Genomic DNA, 18992 nt, shown 5'->3' with positions numbered 1-18992 from the left:
ACTGATCCTTCTGCTATATTTTTTCATATTGTAATCTCTCCCAGATTTTTCCAATAAATCCCCACCCTATTCCCACTACTACTGAAACAGGAGGGAAGCAGACAGGGCACAACCTCTAAAAGAATGACATAGCCCTTGAGGATATGACATAAACTGGTTAGAACCAACTAGATCCAAGAGAGTGGAAGATTTGACTTCCAGTGGACCTTGAGCCTTATTATACACTCACTGTAATACATTAGCATCTAAATGACACACCTACAGGTGCCATGACAGTTCCAAGGCTAACCATAAAATGTCAAAAAGTGGGTGGTGGCCCAGTTCCTAGAAATCTCCACCTCTTCCCCAAATGGTTGGCATAATCCTCCCACTCATTAGCCTGTGAAATTTCCCAGCCCATAAAAACTAACCACCCCATATCTGGGGGCCTCTTGCCCTCTTCTGAGATGGCCCACACTCTGTCTGTGGAGTGTGTTTCTCCCAAGGCTGTTCTCGCCTTTTGAGACAGACCACGTTGTGTCTCTGGAATGTGTATCTCTCTAAATAAATCCACTTCTTACCTATCTCTTGTTTTTCTCACTGAATTCTTTCTGCCTTGAGTCATAAAGATCCTGAGCTTCATTAAGTCCTGAGACCAAGTGTGTGATCTCAATTAAAAGACAGTGGATTCATGGGACTTCCCTCGTGGTCCAGTGGGGAAGACCTCATCTGTGTTCCCAATGCAGGGGGCCCGGGTTCAATCCCTGGTCGAGGACCTAGATCCTCCATGCATGCTGCAACTAAGAGTCTGCATGCCATGACAAAGATCCTACATGCCACAACTAAGACCCAGGGCAGCCAAAATAAATAAATAAATTTTTTTTTTAAAAAAAGGCAGTGGGTTCAAGTCCCAACCTGGGTTGTGCAGTTTCACTATCACTTAAAAATTTCCCTCTCAAATTAGCTCAAATTTGTGTTGCTTGCAAACAAAATAAACCTAAAGGATAAACTCTATCTGCAACCTTTGTGATCCTCATCATGCCTTCTGCCATGCATACTAGTGCTTATCCTACAGGAAATACTCACTTTCTTTAGCCCAGCGTGTTGTCAAACCCAAGTTGTTGTGCCTGATACACTGTGATGTCAAACAACCTGAAACATCAAAGTTTGGAGCAGAGAAAGGTTTATTGCAGGGCCAAGCAAGGAGAAAGGGGTGGCTCATGCTCAAAAGACCTGAAATCTCTGATGGTTTTCAGGGAGGAATTTTTAAAGGCAAAATTTGGGGTGAGGGCTGCAGGGTGTGGGACTTTCTTCTGATTGGTTGGTGGTGAGGCAACAGGGTGGTGCTCCAGAACTTGTGCTCAGCTTGAAGCTACCATCCTCCACCTGGGTGGGAGCCTTAGTTCCTGTACAAGAATTCAAAGATACGTTGTTATGTATATCCCTTGAGGAGGAAGTAGCACTCAGGAGGACTTTATCTCAGAATCAAGCCTAAGACCAGTCTTAAGAACTTGGACATTGGGTGAAAATCAATGTCAGTCAAGAAAAATGGTTCTCTACAAAGAATGGGTAACAGAATCACTGTGGAGTTAATCAAATATAGATATGCAAAGACGTCCATCCCCAAGATTCTGATTCAGTAGGCCTAGGATCTTGGCATTTTAAAACTTTTCATAGGCAATTCTGATGTGAGGCCAGGGTTAGGAGACCCCTACTTAAGGACGTGGGTAACTCGGTATTGTTTTCCTCTGTAGTGGGTTTGGTGTACAATCAAGTTGTGGAACTGCAGAGAGAAGGAGGACTGTTCTAATACATAGGATGTAGAATAAGATATATGAGCACTAGGCAAAAAGACTTATTTTTTTATTAATTTTTATTGGAGTATTGTTGCTTTACAATGTTGTGAACAGACATCTTAAAAATTTTTTTTCTTTAAGTGATGGACTTATTTGTTCAGAGCAATTTTAGATTTACAGAAAAATTGAGTAGAAAGTACAAAGAGCTCCCATATGCCTCTCTTCCCTCCCTCCTCTCCTAACCACACTGTTCACAATTTTCTTATTATTAACATCTTATTTTACTGTGGTACTTTTGTTATATTTGATGAACCAGTATTAATAAAGTCCACAATTTACACTAGGATTCGTTCTTCATGTTGTACACGTTTTGACAAGTGCATAATGTCATTGTATGGGAAGAAAGTTTTCCTCAACACTCTTAGGGTCTCTGGCTGGGTCTGAAAATTCAACTGACAAAGACAGATCAATAGGAGAAAAGCATACAAATTTTATTAAATATTTACATATACATGGGAGCATTCACAAGAGAATGAAAAATCCAAATACGTGAAGAGAGCAGGAAGCTTTTATACCTTTTAGCCCAAGAAACAAGATATTTGTAAAGAATTGGAGACAAGACAAGACAAAGGGGTTTGGTGTATGGTTAGTAAATGGTGAAGAAGTAACTAGAAAGATAAGGGTTAGTTTCAAGATTCTTTCGCAGATTCCTCTGGTGCCCTCTCTGGGAGGTTGAGGGTCTATCTCCAGTAAAAAGAGAATTTATTTTCTGGCTTTGGACAAAAAGCGGGGAGCTTTTTCTGCACTTCATGATTCTTAATTGCCTTCAGTGCAAAATAAGTTTTATGTCAAAGAGCCATTTTTGGGGGGTTACATATTCTGATTTCCTTCAGCATGAACATGGAATATCTCTCCATTTATTTAGATCTTCTTTTGATTTATTTCATCAGAGTTTTATAGTTTGCCTCATATTGATCTTGTACATATTTTATGAGATTTACACCTAAGTATTTCAGTTTTATTTGGTGCTAATATAAATGTTAGTTTCTTTTTTTTTATTTCAAATTCCAGTTGTTCATTGTTGGTATATAAGAAAGCAATTTTCGTATATTAACCTTGTATCTTGCAACTTTGCTATAAAAAGAAATACTTTTTATCCTAAAGATTATTGGAGCCATTAAAAGTACTGGGCAAGAGTGTTTCACTGTTATATTTATGCTCAAGAAATACTAATCTGGAGGTATTAATATGTAGAATGGACTGGAAGGAAAAGAGACTAGAGGCAGGGAGTCCATGTAGGAAACTTTTATGTGAGTCCTCTATGAGACAATAAGGTTCTGAATAAGGATATTGCAGCACCAATGGAAAGGCAAGAACAGATTTAAGAGGCAAATACCCTAAATGTGCCCTTCTTCATATGTATGGGTCTCTGCACACAGTTTCCTCTTTGGGCTGCCCTTACCATCTTCTTCACCTAATTTCTAATTAATCTTCAAAACTCAGTGCCGGTGTTGTGCCCTCCAAAAATACCTCCTCTCTACTGTATCCACACAGTTACCTGTAGTTTCCTTGATCACAGCTGTAAGTGCTATTTATATTTGTTAATATATTGTGCATCGGTCCATTTACCTGACTGTCTCTTTCATTAGATCACAAGCTCCCGAATCAGAGTAGCCCAGTATCTGGCCCAATAAACATACACATAAAGGAATAATTCATTCAAGTCTATGTTTGAAGCTCACATGCCAAGTACATGGCAGTTATTATATCAGATTTTCATGTATATTTTCTCCTAAGGAAATGAAACCATAAAATTTCAAAAAACTGAAGCTTCAAGTCAGGGAGGAAGCACCCACTCATATCAGGAAGTGATCAGTTCCTCAAAACTGTGTTTTGAGTCTCACTGTTTCTTTAAGTAAGCTTTCTCTCCCTGCATTTACAGTGTTATTGACACTCATTAAACAGCAAGTTTGAAAGTCTAAGAGTCTCATCCACACTGTCAACAAGTTCATCTTCCAAGCCCTAGTCTTCTCTTTCCTAGGGCTCAGGACCCTTCCCCTGCCACACGCAGGCAGCCTTGCACACCTGGGAGAAGAACAGACAAAAGCCTCTGAGCCTGGGACTAACTACTGCTGCTGTTCTCAGCGGGAGCCCCAGCGCGGAGACCTGGTAAGAGCAGAAGCCCCCAGGGCTGGGGAGAGTGGCCAGTGAAGATGGCTGGGAGATCCAGGTCAGATAGATGGAGGGTAAATATTTCAGGAGGGAAGAGACAAGGTTTCTGACATGGGGACCATCAAACGCATGAGTGCAGGACAAAGAGAAGAACGAGATCTACCAGTCAGAGAAAAGATCGTCTTACCTCAAATTCCTCCTCACTGGGCTTTAGTTTCTTTAGAATTGTGAGACTCAAGTGAGAAAGAAGATGGTTAAAAACAAACAAACAAAACAGAGCTATGAAATCTTAAAAGGCAGAATAAAAATCTAAATGGTTATGAGTGATAATTTTGCTCTTATTGCTTTTGCTACTACCATTATTTTCTCTCTCCTTACACAGAAAAGATGGGGCCAGGTCTTCTGGGATGCTTTCCTCTCCTATTGCTGCTGGGACTATGGTGGTCAGTGTGTCCACTTTGTGCTTTGCCTAAGCATCTCACCAAGGCTCGCTGGTTTGAAATTCAGCATATACAGCCAAGGCTTCTCCAGTGCAACAAGGCAATGAGCAGTGTCAATAATTATACTCAGCACTGTAAGCCTCAAAACACCTTTCTGCACAACTCCTTCCAGGACGTGGCTGCTGTCTGTGATTTGCCCCACATCGTCTGTAAGAATGGGCAGCACAACTGCCACCAGAGTCCAAAGCCTGTTAACCTGACTCAGTGCAGTCTCACTGCGGGGAAGTATCCTGACTGCCGCTACCGAGATGGCACCCAATACAAGCTCTTCATTGTTGCCTGTGACCCCCCTCAGAAGAGCGACCCTCCTTATCCTTTGGTTCCTGTACACTTAGACAAGATTGTTTAAAGTTTCCATCATTTTCCCTCTCACTTGGCACAAATTCTCTTACAATCTCTTCTGATTTTTCTTTTCTTTTGTTGATTTTCCTGGTTCCCATAGAAGGAAAAAGGAGGGTATTGGAAAAATTAGAGTGATGAGGATAGACCAGAGTTGGGACAAAAAATATGTAGGATTCTTTTCTGCTTTGGAGCTCTAGGTTTTGAAGGAAGATAGTAGGGAAGAGGGCAAAGAAGGATCCAGGTCTCCATATTTTCAGCCTTAGAACTTGGGCCAACTTTTGTTGTATTGTGTTCACAGAAATAAAACCATGTTCTGCTGCATTCTAATGAGTGTGTGTATAAGTGTGTTTGGAAGCGTGTTCCCTTTCACATCATTGCCAGCCTGGAGCTATCTAGGCCTGCATTTACCAGCATTCCAAGGAGAACGATTTTGGCCCTAGGCAACCTTTGAAGTTATTTGGCAACCTGGGGCCTCTGCCACTCCCTCACCCCTGTGTCTCTGGGACTTTGGAGCAAGAAAGTTCTCCATCCCTTCAAACTCTGCTCATGGCTTTACATATTTCCCTTGAAACCATTGTCTATGGTTGTTTGGAGGTGGCACTGATACTCAATGTTGATGGTATTTTCAGATTCTAACGCTGGTAACTGAGGCATCCTAGATCTTAACTATTTGCCTCTATAATTAATCAGATAATGTTTTAAATATAAATAGTAGTAGGGATAATAATCCACTGTAGCCTTAGAGTCAATTCTCCTGTTGTCTATTGGAATGGACAAAGAGAAAGCATAGATCAAGGGGGGTAAAAAAAAAGCACTGGGACACTAAAAACATTCTTGCCCTACTCAAATAGTGAAATATCACAGAAACATTGGGGCTTTGGAACAGGTATCTGATTTAGAGATCGAAGGACTGGGATTAAGAATTTAGGTCCTATGTGTAGGGGAGGAAAAATAATTTTTCATAAACCCTTCTAGGTTTTTGGTTGAGATACCCCCTGTAATAAACAGATAGATCAACAGGAAAAAAACAATTTTAGTTACATATGTACATATGGGAGCGCTACAAAGATATGAGACTCAAAAGACACAGGAAGCCCTGAGGAGCTTCAGGGTCCATGTTTATAATGGCATCCTGGGGCCAAGCCTGGTGCCAGGAGGATTAGCTCTGGCTTAGAGATGCCAAAGTTCCCAGGGAAAATGAGCTAAGTAGACAATTCAATACATATCTCTTACTCACAGGGTGTGGAAATAGAATTTGAGTATCAGGTCAGAGGACACTGTACTTTTTTTTTTTTTTTTTTTTTTGCGGTGCGCGGGCCTCTCACTTCTGTGGCCTCTCCCATCGCGGAGCACAGGCTCCGGACGCGCAGCCTCAGCGGCCATGGCTCACGGGCCCAGCCGCTCCGCGGCATAGTGGGATCTTCCCGGACCGGGGCACGAACCTGTGTCCCCTGCATCGGCAAGCAGACTCTCAGCCACTGCGCCACCAGGGAAGCCCGACACTGTACTTTTAAAAAACTTTATATTGACTAGAGGATGTGGAGCCAGTAAAATATTATGCCCCTCTTACTGCTTTACTTACTGCCTTAGATGGATACTTTAACTAGTTCCATTGGGGTAAAAAAGTATACAATCGAAAACTGTTTCATTGATAAATTCAATACTGTGAATATTCTTTAAGTCACCTTTTTAATTTATAACGGTTTGTGTTTTTCTTTTTTTTTTCCTTTTTCTCTCTTTTATTATTCTTTTTTTTTTTTTTTTTTTTTTTTTTGCGGGATCCTCCCAGACCAGGGCATGAACCCGTGTCCCTTGCATTGGCAGGCGGACTCTCAACCACTGCGCCACCAGGGAAGCCCGCTCTTTTATTATTCTTATCTTTCTTTTCCGTTTGTGTTTTTCTGTTTGGCTTTTGTGGTTTTTTTGGAAGATACCATACTATCTAGACAGGGCTAATAGAAACAGAAAACGTGACGTCCACGTATGAGGCAAGCCTACAGAGGAAAACCCACATATGGGGTGGCAAAAACAAGGCCAAACAGCCTCACAGGAAGGGGGAAGCGTACGCTCATGAGGAGGGGAATTCTTCTGGAGCTCTTCACACTTTTTTTTTTTAGTTGCAGTGATCGGGGGCTACTCTTCGTTGCAGTGTGCCGGCTTCTCATTTCAGTGGCTTCTCTTGTTGTGGAGAAAGGGCTCTAGGTGAGTGGGCTTCAGTAGTTGTGGCTCACAGGCTATAGAGCCCAGGCTCAGTAGTTGTGGCACACTGGCTTAGTTGCTCTGCAGTATGTGGGATCTTCCCGGACCAGGGCTCGAACCCATGTCCCTGCGTTGGCAGCCGGATTCTTAACCACTGCACCACGAGGGAAGTCCCTCTTCACACTTCTTGATGGATTTTATTTTATTTATTTACTTATTTTGACCGCACCACACAGCATGTGGGATCTTAGTTCCCTGATCAAACACTTACCCCCTGCATTGGAAACACAGAGTCTTAAACACTGGACTGCCAGGGAAGTAACTTGATGGATTTTATAAAGTCCTTCCCTTGCCCTCTCTCATGGGCTAATTTCATTTTTAACGTGATGAATTACTTTTCAAAAATTAAACAATGTAGATACTTCCCTGGTGGCACAGTGGCTAGGACTTTGCTCTCCCAATGCAGGCGGCCCGGGTTCGATCCCTGGTCGGGGAACTAGATCCCATGTGCATGCCGCAACTAAGAGTTTGCATGCCGCAACTAAGAGTTTGCATTCCACAACTAAGAAGCCAGCTTGTTGAAACTAAGGAGCCCATGTGCTGCAACTAAGGAGCCCTGGAGCTGTAACTAAGGAGCCCTGGAACCACAACTAAGGAGTCCGCCTACTACAACTAAGACCTGGTACAACCAAATAAATAAATATTTTTTTAAAAATTAAACAACGTAGATAAATACAAACCAATATATAGCACATAAAATAAATATTGTTTTTTGTTTACTTACTATCTAAAATATATATATATATACATAAAAACATTGGCGTCCATTTTATTCCTCTCTCCATTCCCATTCCTCTTAACTTTTCTCAGATGAAATTATAAATTTAAAGTGTTTCCAGTCCTATTTTTATACTTATATTTCATGTATAATATCTTCATAAACAAAACATAGGGTTTCCATGTGCAATTTAAAAAGAAATTTATATAAATGCTATCATATAGTACAAATCATTCTGCAACTTGCTTTTTTTGTTCACTCAACAATGTTTTTAAGACTCATCGATGTTAAAATGTATCTTTGTTGTTCTTTTATTTTTACTGGTGTATTGTTTGTTCCTTTGTATTAATAAACCATCATTTATTTACCAGTCGTCTATTGTTGAATATTTGGGATATTCCCAAATTTCCACCCTAACAAGCAGCATTGCAATGATATCTTTGTACATTTCTCTGTACAAAGAAACCTGTCAACTTACAGAAAGACACTCAGCATAAGAATTGCGAGTTTAAGTTGTATCCATGGTCTTACTGAGGACTAGAACTTTTTATGTTTGGGAAGGTGCAAGAATCAGGGGTCTTTGAAATTATTCTTGAGATACACGTCTAACTATCTAGGAACCTGTTTTTCCAAAGCACAGAGTACCTCATCCTGTTTTTCATTCTCAGTTCCCTGCAGGGTGCCCTGTCAGTGGTCGACTGCAGTGGGTTGCGACTTAATCCTTGTATAACTGGGTAATGAGTGATGTTCTTTGTTCTTCTTTTTCACAAACTGATTGTAGCAGATTGTATTTTTCAGAGATGTCCATATCAACATATCCCATTCTACATGCTCTTCTTATAGTGTGATATTGACTCTTCTCTATCAGAAGGGTCTATGTTCCCTTTCCTTGAGTATGGGTTAGTCTTAGAAACTCCCTTCTAATGAATAGAATGGGATGAAAGTCACACTGTATGACTTCCAAAGCCAGGTCCTAAAAGGTGATACAGCTTCTGCCTGGCTTTCCCTCTCTGTTGTAGGACACCCACACTTGGACCCAATCATCATGCTGTGAGGAAGATGGTGCCACGTGGAGAGGCCTTGTATAGATATTCCAGCCAACAGGCCCAGCTAAGGTATCAACCAACATCAACCATTCAACATGTGGGTGAATGAGCCTTCAGATGATTCCAGCTCCCAACCTCTGAGTCTTCCAGCTGCAGCCTCAGACATTGGAACAGAAACAAGCTGTCCCCACTGTGTCCTATCTGAACTCTTGACCCACTGGGAGCATAATAAATTATTGTTTTGTGCCACCAAGTTTGGGGGTAATTTGTTACACAGATAGACTAACTGAAGCATTGATTGTATAATATTGCCAGAAACTATGGTATGTGAGTTTTTGCATCTCAATGTCCTGTCTCTGGCAAAACATGAGAGTATCATGCTCCTGCATTTTTGGCAACCTGATGAGTATGAAATAGGACAACATTGTCATGTAGGCAAAAAAAAAGATGCTATTTGCATCTTTAGATCCTTGGTTCCTAGTACAATGCCTGACACTAGTGGGTTTCTTTTTATTTTATTTTATTTATTTATTTATGGCTGTGTTGGGTCTTCGTTCCTGCGCGCAGGCTTTCTCTTGTGGCGAGCGGGGGCTACTCTTCGCAGCAGTGGGTGGGTTTCTCTTTGTGGTGGCTTCTTTTGTTGCAGAGCACGGCTTCTAGGTGTGCGGGCTTCAGTAGTTGTGGCACGCGGACTCAGTACTTGTGGCTTGTGGGCTTAGTTACTCTGTGGCATGTGGGATCTTACCAGACCAGGGCTTGAACACAGTTCCCCTGCATTGGCAGGCAGATTCTTAACCATTGCATCACCAGGGAAGTCCCAGACACTCGTGGGTTTCTTTTTATTTATTTTTTTAATCTTTTATTTATTTATTTATTTATGGCTGCGTTGGGTCTTTGTTGCTGCATGTGAGCTTTCTCTAGTTGGGGCGAGCCCCTACTCCTCTTCGTTGCGGTGCATGGGCTTCTCATTGCGGTGGTTTCTCTTGTTGCAGAGCATGGGCTCTAGGGCACACGGGCTTCAGTAGTTGTGGCACAAGAGCTCAGTAGTTGTGGCTCTCGGGCTCTAGAGTGAGGCAGTTGATGAAAGTTGAATACAGTCTTTGGATTAGATAACTGTATAGTTTCAATGCAAATTTCCTGATTTTGATAAGTATACTTATTTTAAACCCTTGTAAAAAGAATGTTCTTGTTTTTAGGAAATGCATAGTGAAGTATTTAGGAAAAAGGGCAACATGTCCATAACTTACTCTCACACATTCAGAAAAAAATTTATGTATCTGTACATAAATATGTGACTAATAAAGCAAATAGGAAAAATGTTAATGTTTAGAGAATCTAGACAAATGATATACAGGAATTCTTTGTATCATTTTTGAAACTGTTCTGTATATCTGAAATTATTTCAAAATGAAAAGTTTAAAAATATTTTCAGGGGCTTCCTTGGTGGTGCAGTGGTTGGGAGTCCGCCTGCCAATGCAGGGGATGTGGGTTCGGGCCCTGGTCCGGGAGGATGCCACGTGCCACGGAGCAGCTGGGCCCGTGCACCACGGCTGCTGAGCCTGCGCTCTAGAGCCCACGAGCCACAACTGCTGAGCCCGCGTGCCTGGAGCCCGTGCTCCGCAGCGGGAGAGGCCACCGCGGTGAAAAATGCGCGCACCGCAACGAAGACCCAAGACAGCCAATAAATAAATAAATTAAAAAAAAAAATTCAGCACGGTCATTTACTACTTGTGCAAATTACCTATCGTTGCAGATAATCAGTTGCCTCATTTACTAAGAAGATATTTACCTACTCACTTTCATTTATAGAATCTACCAAACTCTACTGTGTCGGGCACCCTGCGAATCACCAGCCACAGAAAGATGAAAAAGACCGGATCACTGGTAGCTTTCAGCGGAGTGGGAAAAACAACCAAGAAAACTGGAATGTTTAACGAAGAGTGACTAGTGTTCGTTCTCAGGGTGGTTTCAAGACCTGAATGACCTAATATAGATTTAAACATACATATAAAAGGGGCTTAATGAAACTCCTGGTACCTCATCCAAGTAGTTCCATCTCCCCTTTGGATGATTACAAGCTTCAAGGAAAGTACTTTTAGTTCTCTAAAAAAGACATCCTCAAATAGCCCCCTTTCTAGCCAGCTCCCAACTTCCTGTCTTTCCCCCTGGGACAGTGATGGCAGCCCTGGTGTCTCTCTGTGTTCAAATTTCCTCTTCTTATAAGGACACCAGTCAGACTGGATTAGGGCCCACCTAAGGCCTCATTTTAACTTAATCACTTCTTTAAAGGCCTTAGCTTCAAATACATTCTGACTTACATCTTACATTTCTGAGAAGTTACAGTTTGAACATATAAATTTTGGGAGAACACAATTCAGCTTATAACAGTGATTATAAAGAGAACTTTCATAAGAGCCCCAAGGCCCTAAGCGATGGTGGGAGGCATCCCTACATTTAGGTCTTTAATTGTAGTTTGGCAACTTTTCCGAGGAGAGGATACAATAAGGATAAGAGCTGTTCCCTGCTCTTATGACAACGGTTCTTTGGTGCCTACCAGTGGTTGTGGGGATTTCACAGACAGCAGTTTGTAAAGAAAGGTACTGAGGAAAGAACTGATGTTTTTTTATATCTCCCATTGTCCTGGTTGACTGAAGGAATTGCGAGAGTACATGGAGGCTGGAAAAGCAGTAAGTACTGGGCGTCACACTACTGAGCTTAAGTGAAATAGCAAGGCTTGCCATAGAGGGGGCCCACACCATTCCCAAAAGCCCAAGAGAAGAAGGTGGAATGCTGGGAATGCAGAGCTACATTTCCTGTGAGAAAAAAACCAAAAAGAAAAACAGATTTTCCTCCTACTCCTAAGTGACCTGATTAGTTATAACCTTCCAGGTAGTCAACAGAACCATCTATGCCAACCCTTCTGATCTTGTTTTCTCATCCCTTTCTACCTCTAAGTCTCATCCATACTTACTTCCTGACACCGTATTTATAATCCCTCTGTCTTACTTCTATACTCCTGTGCCTTCTTCATTGCCTGTTCTGTCCCAACCTCAAGGCTCCCACCTACCCAGGGTCTGACTGAGAACAGATCCTGTTGGTGGTTCCAGGACTTAGAAGCATATCATAGGTCTCTCCACCAATACAGAGCTTCCTCTGCGGAAAAGAGAGGGCAGAGGGAGGAAGGTTTAGGGTTTTGAAGTTAGGGGGCTTTTGTTTTTGTTTGTTGTTGCATGTGGATGTTCAATCACAATTTGTTGAAAAGCTTATCCTTTCTTCCTAGAATTGCTTTGCACTTTTGTCAAAAATCATTTGACAGTATTTGTGTGGGTATGCTCTGGGCTCTCTATGCAGCTCCGTTGATCTATGTGTCTATTCTTCCACCAATGCACACAAAAATATGTACACAGATGTTTAAAGCAGCTATCTTCATAATCACCCCAAATGGAAACAATGCAAACGTCCTTCAAGAGGTGAATGGATAAATAAACCATGAAACATCCACGCACTAAAATGCTACTCAACAATAAAAAGGAACGAACCACTGATCCACACAACTTGAATAAATTTCATAGGCATTATAGTGAGTAAAAGAAGCCAGTCTTGGAAGGTTACATACTGTGAAATCCTATTTGTATGATATTTTGAAAAGACAAAACTATAGTGACAGAGAATAGATCAGTGGTTGGCAGGTGTTGGGGTGAGGGGAGTGTATGACTATAAAGAGATAGCACAAGGGGATTTGGGGGGTGATGGAACTGTTCTGTGTCCTGGTAGTGTGCAATTCATTTATACAAGTTAAAAATTCATAGACTTGTATACCAAAAAGATCAATTTTCCCATATGATATTTTTTAAAAAAGAAAAAAATAAAAACAGAAAAGAAGGAAAATGTGGAAGCAAGGCATAAAAGCACACACTCTGGGAATCAGCAGACCTGGTTTTCATCATTCCATACTTGGCTTCATGCCTCAGTTTCTCTTTTTTTAAAAATATTTATTTATTTATTTTATTATTTATTTTGGTTCCACCGGGTCTTAGTTGCAGCATGCAGGCTTTTAGTTGCGGCATGTGGGATCTAGTTCCCTGACCAGGGATCAAACCCCGGTCCCCTGCATTGGAAGCATAGACTCTTACCCACTGGACCACCAGGGAAGTCCCTCTTTGTTTTTAAGGTGAAAGTTTTAGAGCCAGATTACAAAAGACCTTCCCTGCCCTGATGTTCCTTAATTCCACAGATCTACAAACATGATCACATTCATATTAGGCGTGGGCACACACACTCATGGTCCCATGCAAACAGGTTTTGTCTCTATGTTACAACAGCCCAAGCTCTCCTTATCCCAGAGCCTTTTCCTTAAATAATTGTCTGGCAGTATTTATGGGAGAGGAAGGGGGAGCTTGAGGGAGGTGGCGAAGAGAAGCTGCCGAACATGTTGGCCTGAAGCAGGGCCAGCTCCCAGCCTCTATGAGGAATGTTTCCAAGAAACTCAGGAAATTCCTGGTCCCACTCCCGCATTCTCTTGTTGTTGCCTTGATCTCGCCGCCACATTACTCTCTCCCGTCTGCGGATCTGAGCCAAGCTAAAAACCTCCATGGGCTCTCAGGTCCCAGGAAGCCTAACAACGCCTAGCAGAGGCTAGCTGCCAGCCTTGACTCTCAGAGGCTGCCTAAAGTTGCCTGAGAGGAAACTCTGCCCTAGAAGCATGTTTGAAGTCCACTGGGATGACCTAGACCTCTGAACATGGCTTTGCACTGAGAAGAGCTCTGAACCAAACCAGATCTCAATGATGTGACTCTTCTAGAGATGCCTACCCACAAAGAGCCAGAAACTGCATGCCAGGGCTCAGCACTCACTGCTAGACATGGATGTTCAGCTAGAAAGTCCTAAGCGCTTCCCTGGTGGTCCAGTGGTTAAGACTCCCCACTTCCACTGGAGGGGGCACGGGTTCAATCCCTGGTCGGGGAACTAACTGACACACACACACACACACACACACACACACACAAAAGATAGGGAGTAGAAGACCTAAGCGTAAGGGGACTTTGAGATAACCAAACCCAAGCCCTGGGTTTTACAGATTAGACAACTGTGGTCCAGAGAGGGCTACAGAGTGCCTTAGGGGCACAGCACAGGGAGCTGATAGTAGGGCAAGGACTACATTAGGTGCCCTGGCCCAATTATCCATCCAGCTGCAGACTGAGGGAAGGTGGAAAAGGAAGGAAACTGACCCTGAATACAGGCCCTGCTCAGACTTGTAGCGAGAAGAAACCAGAGGATGACATACAGTAGTGATGAGCTTTAAAGTACAGTCACCACACTGGCTAGTAAAACAGACCTACTGAGACTCTGTCCATCCAGATGAACAACTCCTTCTCTATTGTTAAGTAAGAAGACAATAAGGGAATGGGAAGGGAGATAAGCGCCGGAGGGAGGAAGCTGAGATGAAACCATCCCACCTACACTTGCTGCAAGCCACAAAGAAACCTAAAGTATATGGGAATTTACTGAATGATTTGCAGAGGTGTTTGAGATTAGTCCCCTAGAAAGTGGCTCCTGGGAGACAGTTTTGAGACGCTTCCAGGTATGCCGCGGTTTAGTCTTCAGGAGGTAACACTTTCATTCTGAAACTTCTCTGCAGGACCTCCATCATGCATCATGAATCATGCACATGGAGGGCCGCCCCACATTCGTGATCAATTTCCCAAACCAATATTGAGGCGCCTTCTACCACGGGCAGGTAGATTCAAAGCCCTTTAGTGCTCCCACTTACTCTGTGAGGGCTGAATCAGTCTCAGGAGGCAAGAATGGCGATTGGGAGCAGCCTTTCATTTTCCAGTTAGACAGAAAGTGCAAATGAGGCAGCACTTGGAAAGAAAGAACCTGACGCGATGGCCCTTTACTCTGTTCATTGAAGGTATGGGTGACCGATCTGTTTCAGGCTGGAAGACTATTGGCTACTGGAATTGAAGGGGAATTTACCAGAGAGAGACAGGAGAAAATCAGCATGTCAGAAGAGGCAGAAGACACTCTGATTTTGTCGGTACAGGTAAAATTGCAGGAGTAAGGTGGACGCTAGGATGCATTTACCTGTCCACCGAGAATGCAGAATTCCTGAAGCTTGTTTGGTTTGAAGACTCTTCTGAAAATTAACATTATCCTTCTTAGAAGAATCACTGGATATGGTCATTTCTGTCTTTAAGCAGGTACCCATCTTCACATGTTAGCACCTCAATTTTAAGATGAATCTGCCTGGGTCAGTCTCCTAGAAGAGGTTAATACTCCTTTATTTGTGGGATAGCAATAGTCGCCCCACAGAACAGAGACCTCTGATTTGTCTCCCGACGACTGGTGTTTCTCTCCTTGACTCTGCCTGATGGCTCTAGGACAGGACTTGATCTTCCCCTGCCCAGAGTCCTCCTATTCAGAGCACTTTCCGCCCCACCTCACCCCCGTTTCCCTGGCTGTGCAGGTCTGCACCCGGACCATCCGCTAGCACCTATCACTATTCCCCGGGTGGTCCCATGGCCAGGAAGGTGCATGGAACCAGTAGCCAGAGCTGGTGATTGTGCAGAATAGATGCAGCAAAGCTCCAAGTGAGTGTTCAAAAAAGATCTCCTAAAGTGTTCTCTTAGCACTAGCAGGAGGGAAAATGAGGAGCTTTGGGTTTGGAAACAAGAGTGAGATTAACTTAAGAAAAATTCTATCTAAAGAAAACAGAACTAGAAACTTAAAGTTTCCCTTTTTTCCCTCCTCCATCCTCACTGTTTGTAAGGAGTGAGATCCCCACTACCAACAAAATAGCTGGCCACCCCTCTGACCCAAAGGCCTTCTTCCTCTTACAGAGGCCCCAGAGCTAAGCACTCACTTTACCTAAAAAACACACAACCACTTCCAACATTTATAAAGGTAGTACACAAAGACAATGACAGAACTGGTCAAACCGGTTGGCAGTAGGACCTTTCTCTAGTTCTATGACCTTGTCTAGAGCTTGATGCAGGTGTAAACAGGGGGTCATATGAAATGATTAAGTGATGACAGAAGCCATGTTTAGGCTTTTCAATGGATGTAAGAAAGGGTTGCCAAGAAGTGAGCAGGGAACCTGTGAGAGCCCCCAGCAAGCAGAGGCCGAGAAAGCCGTGACTCCACAGCACTCGGTGAAGGAGGGAGACTGGGGAGTTTCCTTCTTGAGGAAACTCCAATAGCAGAGAGAGCAATGACAGGGAAGCCAGGAGACCCAAGGTCTAGTCTCAGTCGGACACTAACGAGCCGTGAGCAGGTGGCTTAACCTTTCCGAGATTCAGGTTGCCCCTCTGTAAAAGGCGGGGGTTACATTAGGTCAGGGATGGCCAGTGGGTGGCACACACACCCTCACCTCTCTCGAGCCTTCGGTAGAGGCCACTGTTCCATCACTTCACCGTTTAGGTATTTTTCTACAGCATTCTAGGCGGGCACTTCCAATTAGAGTTGGTCCACAAGCTGAAATCTACTCATCCTCCCCCCACTTGACGATCGCTGAAGTCCTTCCTAGCTCCTGAATCGAGGGTTCCAACTTTGTAAGGAAGAGAGGACCAGCTTTCTGATTGAGCAATAGCTCCCTCAAGAAAAGGAAGATGGAAATTTAGGGTCATAATTTCATACACTTCTCCTCCCCGCCTGAGGCCGAGCAGGGTCTTCCCAGGGTCACGCTGTCCTTCCTTCTGTGCCAGAGATTTTTGTATCTGAGCTTCACCCTCTGTCAGCTCGCCCAGCATGACACTGTCCCAGACCGTAGCTCCTTCTTATCTAAAATAGCCCACACTTTAAAACTGTATTGGGCATCAAGGAACCTACAAAGAGAGGAATTATCTCAGGTCAGTGAAAATCAAAAGTCAGAAGAGGTGGCATCTGAGGATTCCATTCGCCACTCACCAAAGCTAACCAGACTCACAGTTCTCTCCCCTGTCAGGAGAGCGAGCACACAAACAGCACTTGGATGGGGACGGCATCAGGAATTCAAGTGGTTGCAACTGTGTTTTATTGAAAGAAGCAGTGAAGTGGTCAACATAGGCCCCATCTCACAACCCACTCCTCACCCCCCAAGCCACGCAGGGGCCAGCCTCAGGCCAGGGGAGCGTGTGTGTGTGTGTGTGTGTGTGTGTGTGTGTGTGTGTGTGCGCGCGCGCAGAGGAAGGGGGTAGATGAGAGCCCTAACTAACTTGAGTTTTTGCCTGCAGGGCAAGGAAGCGAGAGGGGGAGAGGCGATGAGGTGGGGCATCTCTGGCTTCAGGTAGATACCTACACAGAACCGTCAAAGTGGACTGGCACGTATGGGTCCCCCTCACAGGCCACGATGATGTGTTTCTCCTTCTGGCTGGTCTTGTAGGCACAGTTGGGGTACTTGGAGCTGCCCGTCTCGCGGCACTCTGTGATGTACATGGTGGAGTTGCTCTCATAGCAGTTGGTCTTCCCATTCTTGCAGTGGATGTTTTTCTGGAAGCAGACGGCCTTGACATCTTCCAGGGACTCGTGCACAAAGGTGTTCACCGGCTTGCACCGTCCCTGGGTCATTTTTCGGCGCATCATCATTTGGTTGCAGTAGTTGGAGTTGTTGCCTGGGGAGCTGCCGGAGTCCATGTGCTGCCGCTGGAACTTCATGGCCGGCGATTCCTTGCCCAGGGAAGGCTGGACCCACCCCAGCACCAGCAGCACCAGGACCAGCCATGGCAGCAGGACCAGGGACTTCCAAGCCATGGTGGTCTCACTGCCCTGGAGGAGCCTCCTCTGGAAAAGGGGGAGAGGAGGAATAACATCGTCTTAGAAAGAGAACCCCAGCTCCCACCTGTAGCCTCCCTGGCTTACGGTCTCCAGGTCAACCAGAAAGATGTCCCTCTCCCCGCGAGCTTTTCCAAGTAACAAGACAATCACATATACTCTTCTCCACAAACATTTGATTCCCACTCCCTACAGAGAGGCCGTCCTCCCCTCTGGGTGGTGACCCTAGAAATGACCTAAAATCCTAGCAGCCCTGTCTTTGAATACAGAAATATTTTTGATACGAAATACCTTTGAAACATAAAACACCTCCATACCCTGCGCTCACACGGCTCATTAGAAGATGCTTTTGAATAAACCATTAAATAAATAATCCAAATTTTGAATAAGCCAAATTGTATCCCTGAGATAACCACCGAGTATTCATCCAGGATCACGGTGGACAGAGCCCTGTTGTCCTACAACACAAGGGAAACTCAGCCCCAGTGTTTTACACTGGCACCATAAAGGGATGCCATTGTGTTCCAAAGAGAGATGCTCTCCTCCCCCAACCTGGGGGCTGCTCCTTCTCCAGCCCCATGGGCTCTCTGCAGCCTACGTTCTCCATTCCTGACCCCAGCTCTGCCCCCTGCCCACATCTGCCTGGCCCGATTCTCAGGCTAGCCTCACCCACCCTGGCTCCCCACTCTCCAACCCTCAAGCAGAAACAGCTCCTGTGTGCCTCTTGGGCTGCTTACCTGAGTCTCTAGCTTGGTCTCTGAGAGAGAAAAGGCAGTTTCTGCAATCACTCTCTCCCAGGGGTATGGACTTTATACAGATTAAAAGGAGGCTTGGCTTCCAGGAAAAGACCAGTGGGAGGAGCATCTTGGTCTCAGTCCCCAGGAAAACAAGGTCATATGAGGAAGGGGTGGGGAATTGCCCAGGCCACCCTTTTTTCAGGGCTGCTGGGGAGAGCGAGCCTTTGCCTATAAGAACCTTTCTTTCTATAAGCAGCAGAGAAAGCCACTATAGCACTGTTGCTCGAACCCCAACCAAGTCCTTCTTGTCTCTTTGCAAGCCGTTTTCACCAAATAGCCCTTGGAGGTTAGCAAAATGCACATAACATGTGATCACGGGAAGGGGAGGGAAAGGGAGGTCCTCTCTTGCCCTGGGAGTCCTGGAGCTGCTTTGGCCAGAATTCCACATCTCCCACCAGCTCCTCTGCTGGGGGAGCAGGGAGAAGTGGCCAGCTGCCCCAGCTGGAAGGCTTCCCGGATCTGGAGAAGAAGGGGGAGAGTACTTGAACACGGAGGAGTAGAAAGCAGCTTCGTTCGGTGTGACCTCACCCAGTTGTGGCCACTTCAACACTCCTGGGCTGTTGAAGGAGGGTGTGTGGCCATTCTTATCTATAGTGACCTCTCATCCCATAGGCCAGAGTGGAGGAGAGGAA

The 18992-nt window shown here is 44.4% G+C and overlaps 2 protein-coding genes across 2 annotated transcripts; one reads left to right on the top strand and one right to left on the bottom strand.

Moving 5' to 3' along the window:
• Nucleotides 1-4334: 4334 nt before the first annotated feature.
• Nucleotides 4335-4796, top strand: RNASE6 (ribonuclease A family member 6; the record flags this gene model as incomplete). The annotated part of the gene is made up of 1 exon (XM_082839510.1): nt 4335-4796. One exon carries the CDS (start codon nt 4335-4337, stop codon nt 4794-4796), a length of 462 nt encoding a protein of 153 aa, XP_082695636.1.
• Nucleotides 4797-16820: 12024 nt separating this feature from the next.
• On the bottom strand, nt 16821-18342 carry RNASE1 (ribonuclease A family member 1, pancreatic). The gene is made up of 2 exons (XM_082846640.1): nt 18301-18342; nt 16821-17572 (listed from the first exon to the last, which is right to left on the bottom strand). The coding sequence occupies exon 2, from the start codon at nt 17540-17542 to the stop codon at nt 17087-17089; it is 456 nt and encodes a 151-aa protein (XP_082702766.1). The 5' UTR covers nt 17543-17572; nt 18301-18342; the 3' UTR covers nt 16821-17086.
• Between the last annotated feature and the right edge of the window lie 650 nt (nt 18343-18992).

The sequence above is a fragment of the Leucopleurus acutus genome, assembly GCF_964270905.1.
Source record: "Leucopleurus acutus genome assembly, chromosome: 1".
NCBI classification, from domain to species: Eukaryota; Metazoa; Chordata; class Mammalia; order Artiodactyla; family Delphinidae; genus Leucopleurus; species Leucopleurus acutus.
The sequence above is the reverse complement of the archived record's forward strand: the minus strand, read 5'-3'. Positions and strand labels throughout refer to the sequence as shown.

What these genes read in the sequence shown, in the direction of transcription:
- RNASE1 (XM_082846640.1), bottom strand. Translation starts at nt 17,542, where the DNA reads ATGGCTTGGAAGTCCCTGGTCCTGCTGCCATGGCTGGTCCTGGTGCTG.